The sequence below is a fragment of the Misgurnus anguillicaudatus genome, chromosome 9, assembly GCF_027580225.2.
Source record: "Misgurnus anguillicaudatus chromosome 9, ASM2758022v2, whole genome shotgun sequence".
Taxonomy (NCBI): Eukaryota; Metazoa; Chordata; class Actinopteri; order Cypriniformes; family Cobitidae; genus Misgurnus; species Misgurnus anguillicaudatus.
Genome location: NC_073345.2, coordinates 26,432,603 through 26,449,629, shown reverse-complemented (window position 1 = coordinate 26,449,629; position 17,027 = coordinate 26,432,603). Strand labels below are relative to the sequence as shown.

At 36.3% G+C, this 17,027-nt stretch overlaps 1 protein-coding gene across 1 annotated transcript in view; it reads right to left on the bottom strand.

Annotated features, from left to right (window-relative positions):
• LOC129423848 (uncharacterized) overlaps nucleotides 1–17,027 on the bottom strand; it is a 94,741-nt gene that overhangs the window by 23,830 nt on the left and 53,884 nt on the right. The window contains 10 exon segments of the mRNA XM_055180337.2: nucleotides 53–97; nucleotides 279–332; nucleotides 464–517; nucleotides 683–790; nucleotides 3,896–3,949; nucleotides 5,167–5,220; nucleotides 5,313–5,351; nucleotides 8,891–9,010; nucleotides 10,430–10,474; nucleotides 14,654–15,199. Coding sequence (XP_055036312.2) covers nucleotides 53–97; nucleotides 279–332; nucleotides 464–517; nucleotides 683–790; nucleotides 3,896–3,949; nucleotides 5,167–5,220; nucleotides 5,313–5,351; nucleotides 8,891–9,010; nucleotides 10,430–10,474; nucleotides 14,654–15,199 — 1,119 coding nt within the window.

The window sequence follows — 17,027 nt, the reverse complement described above, 5'->3', positions numbered from 1 at the left end:
ATGTTATTTAAGGAGTAAATGATCATAGTTTGACAAACACTGGTAAACTTACAGGAGGTCCGAGAGAACCAGGAGGGCCAGGTGCTCCTTTTAAACCCTATAAAGATAAACCACAGGTTTTACAATTCCACAAACACTTACAATTACCCCAAGGGCTTAAATAAAAATTTAAGTACACAATTATTTTTCAGACCACTAGATGGCAATACATACAATTATCTCAAGCAATGCACCAACATGGTGTGTTTGTATTGACTGTTGGTTTAATCATAGCTTACTTTCTCACCGGCTTTTCCCATTTCTCCACATGGTCCTTCTGGTCCCATAAGGCCCTGCAATTAAATAAACAGTGTAAGTTAAAGGTAACAGATTGGCCTTTTGGGTGATCAAACCAACAATCTTTCAGTTACTAATACCAATCTTTAACCACTAGTTACCTTCACATTATCTATAACTATCTTACCTCCTCCCCCTTCTCTCCAGGTGAGCCTGATTCTCCTTTATAGCCCAAGGGACCCTGTGTTAACATACACAGTAAAACAACAACTATTTTCAGGTCAAGATGCTGTAATGAAATACTTGAAATAATTGTTTACCAAAATGAATATTGTGTGGATCATACTATTACAAGAGTCATTTTATGTGTATCATGTCACAACACAGATGTTATGCATGGATTGACCTTTGGCCCTGGAATCCCTGGAGGCCCCTGAAGTCCATCCAACCCATTTTCTCCATCCTTTCCATGGACACCTGCTCTACCTATAACACCTTTAGGGCCAGGATCACCCTACAGAATGGTAAAACAAATCATAAATGGGGGAAAGATGCATTGCAATGGTAATCATAATGGCATCGCCTACAGTATATTCACTTAGATCATTATCACGTAGCATATAAAACGATACTTGGGTGATTCTCACGAAACCATTGAAACACCACGGCACTAATGATTTTAGCTTTAAAATGTGTAATATAGTAACATTAAAAAGCATCAGAATTAACACAATGCTGAAATTCTCATTACCGCAATGTGTCCGGCTGTGTTTGAACATGCGTTATGTTGTAATTTAATCAAATGAACACAAAAATATTAGGGAAAAAAATAAATGGATGTTTTGCTGGACTACTTTAAATGACAGAAAAAATATTTACTGAATATTCATGTATAATAATAATGAAGAAAAATTAGGAAAATGATGTGTCCATGCCTGATGTTCTCATCCTCCACTTTTTGAGAACAGTTTAAGCACACATACAGAATTTTAATAAAGTTTGATTTTGAGTGACCAAGCACATGGACCAGTTACTTCAAGATGGCTACCAGGTAAGATCATTTTTTTTACAGTTAATTTGAAATATTGTCTTGTCAGAATGCTTACACGACATTTTGATTATCATTACCGCAACAGATGCTTATTAAATGTTAATTTAATTAATAGAAGCATAATACTTTGATTTTAAATGCATGTGCAGAATCTCCAAATTATGTTCTTTCAGGTTTGTCATGTCATTTTGAAAATATGTCAGTGTTGATGTTTTCTGACTGTTGCGGTAATGATATTTTTAGGACTAATTTTTTTAAATTATGTTACAAAAAGTGTTAAATGATAAGTAAAAGTTTTTAAATTAATGTTCCCATTTACTCCAGACTTTGTTTTTCAATGTCTGGTGGGAATAAAAGTAAATTTAAGCAATTTTTACATTTTCATGCTTGACATTTTTAAAACCAAGTTTTCGTGAGAATCACCCACTTCCAGAAGCTTTTGGATGAATCGCCTGTTTTCATAATGCATAGATTGCAGATGATGCAGCAAAATTCAACTCACAGAAAAAAGCAAAAACCTAGGGAGAAGTGGGTGGCATAAAAAGTACATTTGCTTATATGCTTGTTTATAAAATGCTACTATACAAAGCTAAAATATTGTTGGTATCAGGGTCTATTAATGAGATAAGGGTGTCTTGTAGTGCATTGCATTGTAATTGGTAGGGTGTTGTGGTTGCAGTGATATTGCGTATAGACCGAGGGACAACCTATCGATCTCACTGATGAAGCCAGTACTGAAGTGATTTAAACTGCAATTCATCGACTGGCCTCCAAAATGGAGTCAATCCCCATGTTAAAATGCCCAACTTTACATTAGAAAATAATAAATTTACAGCCAGGTACAAAAATAGTTTTTAGTTTGTATAGCTAATTTTGCCCTTCATGACAACTGTGAGTGGGGTGAATTTTTTTGTAACTTATCCATTTAAATTATATTAAGCCTTAATGTTCTGCATAATTAAGGGCGTGGCCACTTGAGTGACAGGTGAGCTGCCACTGCTGTCACTAGAGTCGAGCAAGGCAGGCGTGGTTTTAGCAACCTGCCACCTCAGCTTAACCCACGTCCCGCCTCTTTACCCATTTTGGATATCCGCGAGTGATGTATGGTGACGCACGGCGAAGATGGTGACGAGAGGCACCGCCTACTATTGGTTTCAAAAACGATCTTCAGAAACCTATGGGTGACGTCACGGACACTACGTCCATCTTTTGTACAGTCTATGGTATAGACATAAGGTGAATTCAACAGATGTAAGGTAATAGACTAATAGACAGACATAACTTAAAAGTGGGTTTAAAGGTCCACTGTGTCGATTTTAGCTGCATCTAGTGGTGAGATAGTGTATTGCAACCAAAGTCCACAGTTCAACCCTATCTTTCGAAACGCATAATGAAGCTACGGTTGCCACCACAGGACAAACATGTCATCGTCTGAGACAACGTAGTGGTGAAACACGCTCTATAAAACAGTTTGGCCGTTTAGGGCTACTGTAGGAACATGGCGGTGCAAAATGGTGACTTCTATGTAGGGGGACACATGGTATATGTAGATAAAAAACGTCTCATTCAAAGGAAATAAAAACAATACAGTTCATTATGTAAGGTCTTTATAGACCACTGATAATACAGTTATGTATATTATATTGCATTTCTGAAAAGAGATCCTCCTAAAAGTTATACAATGCACCTTTAAATCCTAGATGCTATGTTGGCCAGCCCTGCAGAAACATCTAAATCCATTCATCCGTTCTTGTGTGAATGATACAATCGGCCAGCGACTGAAATATGAGGCATGAGCTTTGAGGTAAAAGGACTGGACACACAAATTTGCGTCTACTACAGGCTACTGTGTTATTTTTCATTGGTCATGCCAAAGTGTCAAAATCACTGAGGTAGTGCCAGCCTTATATTTACTGTCATTCAAAACTAATCCTGGCATAGGCCATCATAATATAGCATGCAGTATCTGTCACAAAGACAGATATAAATAAGGTTGCATGCACTCTTGGGAAAATAAACAGAACTGCGATTGCAAGCCATCTGATGCCTTTTAGCAGCACAGACGCGACATGTAACTGTCATATTAAATCATACAAACCGCAATGGGGAATTCAGATTCAAGAGCCTTTGTTTACATCTGTGGTTAAGTCTCGGCAGACGCTTTTATCCAAAGCAATGTACAGTGCATTCAAACTATATATTTTCATCAGTATGTCAGTATGTGTGTTTTCCCTGGGACTCGAAGCCACAAACTTTTGGACCACTAAAGCAAAGCTCTAACAATTAAGCTACAGGAACACCTAAGAGGATCTTCATTTATTATTTCGCAAACAGATGTAAAAAAGGCAGGAGTTGCCAAACCTGAATACTGTAACCCACCCCCAAAAATCATATTTATTGTAGCTACTGGTATATTCAGTGACTAGGTGGATTAAGTGACATCATCAAAAACGAACATTAATATCTGAAGTAGTTCCTTCTCTCTTTACTGGTACACATTTGGTTTTTACATCACATAACATCAAACACATTATGCAAAATGAATGTGATGGAGCCCAAAGACATTACCATGTCTCCCATTCGCCCTTCAGGCCCTCGATCACCTGGTTCTCCAGGTGGTCCCTGGAGGAAAAAACATGGACAGAAAGAGATGCTAATTTAGCAGACCAGTTGTTACCTAATATCAGGAAATACTCAGGTGTGTAATACCAGCCCAGTCTCACGAAATTATGTACCTACTGTATAGTCACGTTTTGATTCTTTTCCATGATACTGTCACGAATTCCCGTGTTATTTCGTGACCGTATCACAAATTTCTGTTTACGTGTCATTGTCACGTATTGATTACTCAACTGTTTTGTCCTATTTTCTTACCATTGTCGCTTCAGTTTAGGGTTAAATTTACATAAATGACATACTTACCCAAACCCAACTCTAACCCTAACACCAGGCGACAATGAAAAAAAAATCAGAAAATATAAATAAATAAATCAGAAAAAATAGTATAAACCAATACTTAAAGTGACATCTTAACGCAAACACCAAATCTAACCCTAAACCTCAGGAAAATGGTTTGAAAATAGGAAAAAGCAGTTGAGTAACCAATACGTGACAATGACACGTAAACAGAGATTTGTGATACGGTCACAAAAAAAAAAAAATGAGGAAATTCGTGACAGTATCGAAAAAGAATAAAAAATGTACGTGACTATAGATAATACATTTCGCGAATCTGGGTGGGTCACTGAAAAAAAATGATTCATTGAATTTAATCAATTTTTTTAAGGTAAGTGGTTACAAACAATTTATTTAAGCTACATTTAAACAAAAGTTTTATATTTTTTTTACCTTACTAATCTTTTTTGTTTAAATATAGCTTAAATACATTGTTTGCAACCACTTACCTTAAAAAAATTGATTAAATTCAATGAATCATTTTTTTCAGTGTAATACAGGTGATGCATCAAAGCCTCATTAAAGAGATAGTTCACCCAAAAATGAAAATTCTGTCATAATTTACTCACCTTCATGTTGTTACAAACCTGTATAAAATTCTTTGTTCTGATGAACACAAAAGAAGATATTTTGAGAAATGTTTGTAACCAAACCCATCACAGGCACCATTCACTACCACAGCAGGAAAAAAGAATAGTATGGAAGTCAATGGGGCCTCGGTTTGGTTACAAACATTCCTCAAAATATCTTTCTTTGTGTTCATCAGAACAAAGACATTTATACAGGTTTGTAATAAAATGAGAGTGAGTAAATGGTGCCAAAATTTTCATTTTTGGGTGAAATACAGTATCGCTTAGGTGCTACATAGACAAAATCTGGCTCACCTGTGGCCCAGGTCTTCCCATCTCCCCTTCCGGCCCAGGTGGACCCTGCGCTCTCTACAAGCTCACAGAAAACAGAAGAGAATCAGTAATATCCCATATATCTATTCACCAAAACATAATGCCTCAAAAACATACTGGACACTTACAGGCCAGCCTGCACGGAGAAGCTGGAAGAACGAGGTTTGCTGGAGCAGATGAAAGAAGAAGAGGAAGAAATAAAAGTTATCATGATATTGAACGATCACAGAACTCTCCATGTGTAAAACCTGACAACTGTTTTCCTGCACAGCTACAGCACTGATCTCTACATTTGATTGCTTTTTCTTAAGCAGTCACAGCCATAACAGAGCTATTCTGGTTATACTAAAGCCTTAATGATCCACCCTCCTCCAACCAGACACCAGGCTTAAAGCCGCCTTGTAACCATAAACTACAAAGAACTCACAAAGGCAACATCTTGCATGCATGATAAAAACGGACCCTGAAAATGAGCTTAAAGGTCACAGGCTGCTTTCAATTAGAGAACGCTCGACGAAGCTTTGGTTTTCACAGATGCAAGCTGAGATACAAAGCTAAAACGTGATGGGAGAGGTGGGACTGAGTGGAACCGTTTGGGTTTTAAAGAAAGAGATTAGTTGCAAGAACAGTTTTTGACCTCATGGGATACAGCAGTAGTAGAGATAAAAGCACTTTTTTAGCTGGGCTGCTTAACCCTACTGCGGCACGCGTTCCTGCATTAAAAAAAAAATATTTTTTAGGTATGTTGCCTGGAGGCAACAATGAAAGGAAATGAAGCAAAGACGTTGCTGAGGTCAGAATATTAAATCTAATAAAACGAGTTTCTTTAATATTTACATTTTAAATATTTAAACTTTTATGCCAATGCCACATTTAGCAGATGCTAAACTGTCTTATAGTGCATTTAAGGTAGAGAAAAAAGGTACAAGGTACAAAAGTTGTCACTGAGGTGGTACCTTAACAAAAGAAGTACACTTTTATACCGAAAAGGTGCATATTGGTCAGTACCTCCAGAAAAACGTGATTTTGCAATCGCATGATTCAATGCTTAATCAGCCAAAGTCTGCATATTTATGTGGTGGCCGCATTTTTAAAAATACGCTGCACTTTTGCGGCATAAATTGCAGATTTCCACTTGCAAAATATGCAGGGCTTGCATGATTTCATAGAAAAAAGTCAGATATCTTAGCAGAAAGCTGAAAAATATTGCATCTACTTCACACAAGCGCAGCCATGTCCCCTGTTGCCATGGGAACGTTATGAAGTGACGTAATTAAGCGACGTGAACATCAACAAAAAGTTCTCGCAGTTTTTGCAAGTTCCCGCAATTTTTCCAAGTTCCCGCAATTTCATCGCATAAAATTGCATAAATATCCTGCATATTCCATCGCATTTTTTAAGAAAACGTGCCGCAAGATCAATGATTTTTGCCCGCAACAATCACAAAAAAACTCAGCGTTTTTCTGGAAGGACTGATTGGTACCTAAAAGGTACTGTACATATTTGTATCAAAATGGTACATATTAGGACCAGTGTTGTTTTCGTCAACGATGACGATAACGAAATGATTTCGTTGACGCACATATTTTTTATGACGCTAACGCGACGATCACTAGCTAAAAATGTCTCTAAGTTGACGAAAACATGACGAGACGCTTTCGAGTTTTCGTTGACGAAACGCGACGGAACGAAAATGATTATAAGTCTGACGTTCATAATGCATGTCATTTCTGCCTATTTTGCGTGAAATCTGTCTGTTTTTAGCTCAAAGTATCAGCAATGCTGCCGCTTTCTATCCTTGTTTTGGGTCAACACAGTCTCAATCACGCTCACGCCCACCACCCGGCTGCCGCCATGCCGCGCAGGCGCACCAGATTTCAAACAACAACAACAACACACCTGCGGCTGTGACGAGTTCGAAGGACCGTAGTGCGACGCCAATAAACGGAAACGACGAGATGATTTATGGACATACTTTCAGTATAATCCATCAGACAGAAAAACGGAATGCATATTGGGAGACGACGGTAAATGTGGCTACAAACTAGGTGGGAAGAATACCACCAATCTCAAGGGGCATCTGAAGGCTCATCACGCTAATATTTTTTAAAGGTAACTAACAAGTCACGCTGTTAACATATCATATACATTCAATTTTACTCGACAGTCGGCTTGTGACACATTTCATGGTAAGCTTAAGGTTTTACATGTATCTACTTGTCAAACCTAAGCCCTTTTCCAATACTTTTTGTGGTGTATTTAAATAAGGCAAGGCACGCGTTTCTCAACTTTAGAAGCGAGGTCTCAGCGTAACACACAAACTCAACATGAGGGTATATTAGGCTCAACTTTTTTATTCATAACTTTTTGTTATGACATGTGCAGAAGGCACACCGACTAAAACAACGGCAAGCCCTCAGGGACAACCTTAATGCACATTTTAATTGTATTAAATATACACCACACTTTTTAACCTAAATTCATTGGTTAAAAAATACTTTTTTTACTAAAATTGACTTAAACTTGACTAAAACCTTTTTGCGTTTTCGTAGACTAAAACTTGACTAAAACCTTTTTGCGTTTTCGTCGACTAAAACTTGACTAAAACTATAAATTTTACAAGTGACTAAAATGTGACTAAAACTAAAAGCATTTTCGTCCAAAAGACTAAGACTAAAACGAAAACTAAAAGGGCTGCCAAAAACAACACTGATTAGGACCTTTTTATAAGGTACCGTCCCAGTGCCTCTTTTTCTGAGAGCGTGGGAATTGAACTCATGGTCTTTATGCTATTAACTCTTTCCCCGCCATTGACGAGTTATCTCGTCAATTAAGAGAAAACATTTGCATAAAAACGTGTTCCTTATGAGGTTTTATGTTAATCTGTAACAACGGAATTATCTACTAGATGGATAATTTAATTTCCCACTAGATTAATTTACCCAATTTATAATAAACTGAAGCAAAAAAAAAATTACTAATTTACTAGTTTATAAGAGAAAAAAATATAGATAGGATGAAACATTTTTTCCTTCATTTGTTTGTTTGTTTATTGTTTGGTTGAAAGCAGAGGGTCTGTTCTTTCATTTGATGTATTTGTATGTTTATATATTTTTAGGAAAAAAAGATTTCCTGGAAGGCATTTTGTGAAACTTATGTGAAAATCACAAAAATGCTGGCGGGGAATGAGTTAACGCATGTGCCTAAATCTAAATGTTTAGAAAACACACAACATGTACTTTATTAGTGGTTTATTCAAAATAACACCTTTATTATTAACTATTTATTGTCATTTAATAAGCATTGTGTGCTTAAAAGGTAAAGCAAAACATTTCGTTTTTTATTCTTGATTCTACATTGTGCAACAGCGGCTTAGACGTGTTTTGATGTACAGTACAGGACAGTTCAAAGGCTGTATGACACAAATACCCCATTACAGCAACAAGACAGAATTCCTCCCTTTCTCTTTCTCCGAGGGCATCTTTATTCAATCTTGTCTATGATGCTTCTCTGAGCTATTACACTACAGATACAGCTGTGCACTGACAGGAACTTTAAAGGGATGAAGGATGGGGTTTAATTTGGTTGATGTGGAGAACACAGACAGGGACGGAGCAACGATGGGGAGGTCAGAAAACACATGGACACAAAGAATGAAAAGATCAGAATGATAGGAAGTACAGAGACAATGAAACAAAAAACTTACCTGAAATTTAACCCATTCATCAGGTGTGTTGTTCCACAAGTAAAGGGTGGGCAGTCCTGATGGTCCGGGGTGTCCTGGAACTCCGGGGCGACCTGGACGCCCCTTTAACCCAATGGCACCCTAGAAACATCACAGTGGTCAGGAGGACTAAATAAAAAGACTTAAAACTTGAAATGTTATTGCATTATTACACTTACATATGCTTAAAATCTTACACAAAATCAAAAACGGATGAAAGCTTAATTATTAAAATTCCACATTTAAGTACACATCTGCATTACATAAGCAGACAAACAGCACATGTTTAATATGCAAAACAATACATGATAGATCAGTAAAGTTTAAACATAACAGTATTAAATTACTTTAGAAAATCAAGTTATAACAACATTTGGATTTCCTAAAGGAAATTGCAAGGCAACAAATATTGTGAAAGTTTATTTTCACTTTTAGGCTGTTGAAAGGTTGCCTACAATTATTTATCAGATGTGAGAAGCAGTTTCCCGGAAAGAGCAATTCAGTATGCAAATATTAAAACCTTTTATTGCTCAGATTAAATAGTTCAGGAGATTTCTCAGAAGTGTCATTTCAGTATCAACTTAGTCTCAGATGTTTCTTCAAAAATGGCCTTTGACACAAATGAGACAAATGCATTAAGTGATGTAAAATTAATGTGAATTATATAGGTAATATGGGGTGGTTGGACAGGGATTAGACTAGTCCTAGACTAAAATAAATGAAAGAGCTGTCCAAACTGAAAACAACTTAAAATACATCACTGCCCTTTGTTTTGCCTCAAAATCCACACAAGTAATGTTTTTAGTAATTGTTTGTTAAAACTATATTTCCTAATTAAACTAAAGCCTAGTCCTGGTTTAATCTAATCCCTGTCCGGGAAAATGCCCCAGTGTATTGATTCAGGTCAAATTGATGAAAATAATTAACTAATAATTAATAACATTGACTTTTTATTGCAGACTATGACAAATTTGAACTCCGTTAAGATCACTTCTAAGATCTAATTTGTGAGATTTTGGATCTTCTTCTCATTTAAAATAAGATGCAAGATACTAAAAGTTTCTATTTGCTCTCAATTTAATTGTATTGATATCTTGGAGTAATAATTGAGATTTTAAAGAGATCTCATCTATGATTTTTCTTCTTTTAAAGTTTCCTCTGCAGGGAATGATGTCACTGACTGCTTATCAATTTTGTTATATGACATCAGAGCACAGTGAAAAAGAAAAAAAGGAAAGAAAATGCATTGCACTGTAGAGTCAATAAATCACATTTTACATTTATAAATGTTGTAAAAAACAGTGGAAGCCAGATTTACAGAACCTTACCTAAAGGCATGTTTTAGCAAGCATTTCTGATGCTATTGGGACTTAAACACGTGTCGTCTGACGTGATCAAGGTCATTAACGGTCATGAAAGGGTCAGCTGTCATGACCGCAGGCATGTGAACTTTGCATGAACTTCAGCGGAACACTGGAAGACTAGTCTGTTTCTATTTAGTAAATACACTGGTTATCTTACCTTATCACCTTTAGCTCCCGGATAGCCAGGACTCCCTGGACATCCCTAACAGTAAAAAAAAAACATTTAAATATTTAAAGTCACAGAGCATAAAATCCACATTTTATATATTGGCAATGCAAGCTTGTTTAATGGAAATATATAAATGAAATTGAGACCCAGATAGTCTTTTTTTCTGGGGGGGGGGGGGTAATTTCAGCGCTTTGAGATCTACATTTAAAGGCGCTATAGAACATAAAGTTTATTATTATCATTATTATTATGCAATATGATGTATTATCTTACATAATATTGGGCCGGTTTCAGACAGGGCTTATCCTAGTCCTAGACTAAAATCCATGTTTGAGCTGCCTTAATTTCAAAACACCTTGTACTGACATATCTTAACATATAGCATTGTTTTGTCTCAAAATGCACACCAGTAAGGTTTGTTCGTAAAAACTACTTAAATGTCCTAATATAACTAAGGCCTAGTGATAGATTAATCTAAACCCTGTTCAGGAGACCGACCCGTAAAGTTATACATGATTCTGTGAAGGTATAACCTTGATATCTTTAATATTTACTGAGTAAGGTCATGTCAAAGATTGAAATCAATGTGAAATTAAATTTAGGACTAATCTTATAATTAGATTTTGAGACTTTAGCTTGGATTTCACAGACAGGGTCACAATTAACAATAACAATTTGAGATATTTTCGAACATGTTAATGATGATGTTTACCCATTTCAAAGGTTCAGAGGTCAGATGAGCTCATAAAAGACCTACTCATTTTAGTGGCAGGGTAATACGAGCACATCATAAAACTTAAACATGACCCTTTTAGCCATCACAACACATCAGATGTCAACATGCTTCCTGCTGGATGACATATCATGTGACTAATACAAGTGAACAAAAAAGCTTATTAATAGGAAGGTGATCATACTTTTTTATATGAACAATTAAAATATAACAAACACAAGTAAAACAGTGATGGAAGACAACATTATAATATTTCAGGTAAAGGGGGTTGATAGATTCGCGTTGTTATGGTTGAATAACTACAGTAACAACTACAGTATTTCGAATAACTAAAAGAATCATAATGTTATTGTAGCATTACGCAGATATTAAAATATCATATTGCAAGTTTTCTACTAATTCCTTTGCAAACACAATACTACATTAACACACTTTAAAAAGTCTCCATACTGTACATTTATGCATTAAGCAGATGCTTTTATCCTTAGTGATTTACTGTGCATTCGAGCTTAGTGGTAGAGAAGACTGAGAATCAGTCATGGGTTCGAACCCAGAGAACACACATACTGATAAAAATGTATAGCTTGTAATGCGCAGTAAGTCGCTTTGGATAAAAATGCATGAATGTAAATGTGTAGCCTGATCTCACAAGAATTCATACATATGGTAGGGGAGAGCGAAGGCGAAAGTACCATTTTTCAGAAAAAACGTAATTTTAAAAGATAATGTTATAGACAGAGATATATTTTTGCTGTGGTCAATATCTCACAAGTGTGCTCTATCAATACCAGGTGGAATTTTGTAAAAATGTCAAACGACTTTGGTATAATTTTACTTTAAACTTAAAGGAACAGTATGTAAGAAATGTATATCAATTAATCATAAAAAGCCCTGATAAGTCACTAGACATTAAGAAATCATTTTTATTTCAAATACTTATATCACTGACAACAGTGGTCCGGCCAGGATATTGTCATTTAAAAAGTGGAGTTGCAGCCCTCAACTGATGTTTATGTTGTCATGTTGTGTATTGGCCACCAGTTGTGAGATTGCAGTACCAGTTTTAGCCACAAGTTTTGTGATTGCAGTACCAGTTTTGACCACAATCCTACATACTGTTCCTTTAAGTAATGAATTGTTACTTTCGACCCCACCTGCAGGGACCAAAGTAACACAACAAAACAAGATAGATTATTGTGTTACACTTGTTTTTATTAAATATACATGACTTAGGACCTTGTTAATATGTAACTGCAAACTTATTTGTAATTTATCTTTGTAAAAAATAATGAAATTACATTTTAATTTTACATTTCAGATTTATCAAATGTTTTAAAAGCAACAACAGTACAAACTTAAATTGTACACTCTAAAAAAACAAACGGTGCTATATAGAACCAAAACTGTTGCTTTGGATCGTAATCATAGAAGAACCGTTTTTAGTGCCATATAGCATCGGTGAAGCACCAGTGAAGCACCTGTGTAGAACCATATAGGTGCCATATAGAACCACTATAGCACCAAATATGGTTCTACATAGCACTATTTGGTTCTACACAGGTGCTTCACTGGTGCTTCACCGGTGCTATATGGCACTAAAAACGGTTCTTCTATGATTACGAGCAAAGAACCACTTTTGGTGCTATATAGCACCGTTTGTTTTTAGAGTGTAGAGAAATAGTTTTTTTTAACAGTTTGAACACTATGTAAATGAAATTAAATCAAATTAGAATAATATCGATTTTCAACATAACAGTTTTAGCAGCGGGACAAAAGTAACAAGTGGATCTCCTCACATTTAAACCCGATTTACTTTTATTTTGAAAAACTCAGAGAGGTCAAACTTCAAGATGTGTTAGAGCACTAAATAACCTGTAGATGGATCAGTACTTTAACACATGAAACCAGAAACACAACGCGTTATAAGAACAAAATTACCGCTTTAGGAATTTACTTATCATGGTTGAAAACATCTTTCTGGAACTACACCCAGAAAACGTTAAGGAAATAACGCAATATTTGTCAGGTCTTTCAAGATGCTGTCATAGTTTGGGATGCAAATGTTATCAGGGCTCGGAGAAAATCGCTTTGTTACTTTCATCCCGCGTTACTTTTGCCCCGGTTCTCCTCTATTTTACAAGTTGGCTAAATCGTATGAATTCATATGAATTCATGGTTGCACATGATTGAATAAAATTTTCTTAAAATTATTTTTCTTACAAAAATTTTGGATCTACGTAACTTAATTATGTACACCAGTTCAACATGATTGAATTGAATTTTTTTTAATTAATGTTAATTTCATTTTAAGAATGTGCAACCGATGTCCAGAAGGTTTTTTCTTCAGTGTACAATTAACATGAAAAAAATCAATAACCCCACCCCTAACCCCAACGTCACAGGTGTTAAGGCAAACATCCAAAAATGTACAACTTAGTACGAGTTAGCTACCTCGTAAAATACCTACAAAATGCCATTTGATAGTGTTGAAATGTTATGTACTGTAAATATCTATATTCAGTGGCGGCTCGTGACTGGTCTTCCGAGGATGCGCTAATTCAAAATAAGTGTTCGGATTGTCACGTGTGTGGTTCCCTTTTCCAAAATATGTTATGTGTGTGGAGAGATCCTGTGTGCATCACGTTGTTTTGTCAAAATAAGTGCCTGCTGGAGACGCGTCAAAACCGTTTATGACAGAAGACAAGCTCACGTTCCCTAAATACACGCAAGACACTCCCTTGACAGTAAACTCTGATTACGCATGAGATTGTGCGAGTGCACACGCGAGCGTCTCTTTTCAACTTCAAGTTCAAGGCAGCAGGCACTTATTTTGGAATGACACGTGATGCACGTGTCATATATATATCTTTCTCTGGGAATTAAACCTTTGATCCACAGAAGCACCTAATGTAGGTTTCAGGAGCCATTTTTGTAAAAATTTGAGTTTTAATCTAGTATAAAGCCAACTGCTTTAAATCTGGCCTTCGTGAGAAATAATGGAGGTCTTTGCGGTACCCGGGTCGCTGGAGCTCAGCCAGATGCCTCCAGACGACAAAACATCTGGGTTTGCTTCTGTTAGGCCCAGTCTGTTTTAAAACCAGGTGAACGTGACATTTTAATTGGGTGATGGAGACAATATAATTCTGCTTGCAGCAAATAACAGCATATAGAGCCAGGACAATTACGATAAAGCCTGCGGCGGATGTGCTGACATACAGTACATCGCATACCGTGTGATACAGAACAGCTTGAAGCATCAAAGGTTTTAATCATTTTATTTATATACTGATGATCTAAGAAAGACTTGTAGTGTTTGCCATTTTCTTTCTGCACTGGTTTTCCAGTTTTTAGATGCTTCAGAAGGTTAAAGCAATTGAGTACTGTCACTGGGTCTGCATTTATTTTAAATCCAGACTGGTTTTACTAAACTCTACATTTATAAAAAAAAGACAGAGCATTTATATTAAATGTATACTTACAGGTTCACCAGGAGGCCCCATTGGCCCCGTAGGTCCCCTTTGGATGCGATACATCCTTCCATCAGAGCCTTGCACGAGGTCCCCGTGCCTGCCTGTTAGTATAACAGTAGATGGACGCTCTTCAGATGCTCCACTAGATCCTTTGGAAACTTCAGGAATTCTGGGTGATACGGTGGTTCCCCGGTCTAGGTTCTGCTTTAACAGGTTGGACTCTTTGACTTTAGGACTGGAGGTGGGTTCCCTAACATCCAAATTGATTATCGTGGTATCCCCTGGTTTCTTTGGTAACGGTTTGCCAGTTTTTTCCTTATCGATGGTAATGTTTTCATCTAAACGTTTAGACGTGGATTCTGGCTTCCCATCCCGACTGCCTGCAGTTGGGAAGGTCTTCGAAGGTTTGCCACCATTTTTGGACAAGATGTTATGGTCCACAAGGTCCGTATCCTCATCTACCTCAAATACATCACCACGCCCCACAACACCAGGACGTTTGGATCCGGTTGGCAGAGTCCCATCGCCGCGTATAATCCCACGTCTCCGCAGGCCCTGTCGAAACATCCACACAAATGATTCGCTTTAATCAGCTTGCTTTCATAATTTGCACAAAGGCGTTCGTAAAAAGCTGATGTGATCAGTGTCATTTCTTATAGCTTGTGCGCGCCAAGAATGGTATGTAAGCTATTATTTATATCTGTTTGTAATTTGTGTTCTCATCTGGAAGACTTGTGTTCGGTATCCTGTGATGTGTTTAATGTAGATGTAGCCGCTGGCATTGCTGCACAGTGTGTAATTTACAGTGAAAATATCTCTGTGGTTTACTGTAAAGCTGCCGTTACTAAGACACTCAGGTAAAAACAAGAGGGCCTTATCCCTAGGCAGACAAATATTAATATTTAATCATAAACCACAACAACGTGTCAAGATCAAAAGCACATACATGACTTATATGAACAGATTCTTTACAAACAAGGTTTACCTTCGGGGTCCGGACTGACTGTGGCACAAAAAATCTTAAACATATGAAGACACTTATAGTTACAAAAGTGCTGAATAGGTAGGCAAATCCTAAAGTTTGAAACGGAGCCAAAAAGTCTTTTGAAAAGAAAGAGAGGAAAAGACAGAGGATGATCTGGTTTGGTTCTAAACAAATAGATGCAAATTCGAAAACAGCCCTTATCTGTGATAAAACAGCCACATCATTGTGTCAAAGTATTGTTGCTGTATATTATATCAATATGACATGCTAAATTGAAATATACATCTACATATACATCTATTTATAGACTGCTGTGTTTCTATCTAGTTGCTTTATATGCATAATGTGTCAAAGGCAGGTGCATTAAAACTGCATACATTACAAGAATAGAAATAAGTTTTGTGATGAGTCACAGATATTAATTTATACTAAAACCAGCAAGCTGGTCAATAAAAAAAGCATGTATGGCTTGATCACTTTTAGTTTACATAAAAATTTAAAGTTTTAAAGTTCCTAATATTTACCATTAAGTGCATATATGAAGAGTTTGGTTCCAAAACGCGATAAACGCCATTCAAAATTAGTATTGTATCAGGTCAGTATTAAAAAATTAAAATTAAAAATTTTTACGCACAATCTGATATCCTGTTATACTCTCATCTTTTCTGACTTTTTTTCGAAACCACGACAAATGGCAGTCCTCCTTCTTTGCAGAATGCAATAAATCCACTTAACCAATCACAGCGCACCATTACAAACAATGTCGACGCATTGAATACACACTGAATCCTAGTTTTCCTTATCTACTTCTTGACTAACAAAAAAACAAAAACAAAAAAATACTTTTTATGGCATTGATAAACCTGTGGTGGTTTTCTGTGGCGGGGAAGAAACGTAAGCCATCAAAATTAAATAATTTATGTGAAAGGCACTCGGGCGAAGCAAAAAATGCCGGCTGTTGCTTGTTCCAACACGAAAGCATCAAGCTACTGTCATGCTAACACATTGACCACACGGGATCTTATAAAAAACTTTCCGTTATTTTACTCAAAGTCATTGAAAATCGAGCAGGACCAAAACATTTTATAGCTAATCGCTGTCAAAATGTTCAGCGACGACATCCCAAGGATGACAGCAGCAATGACAGTGTTATTAATATGACAAAGTAAGTGTTTTGATTAATGCCATTAATGTTTATTTATTTTTTTAATCAGTGTCTCCCACTAATTAACTAAATGAATATAACATGGCAAAGATGAATGGACATTTATATATTGATTCAATAGCATTTTGAAAAAAATTATAATCAGTTTTTATAATAAATCTTTGAAAATCAAATATGGATTTGAACTTTTAATGTTATTATAACCTAAAGATGCTATGTGAAAGTTTGTAACA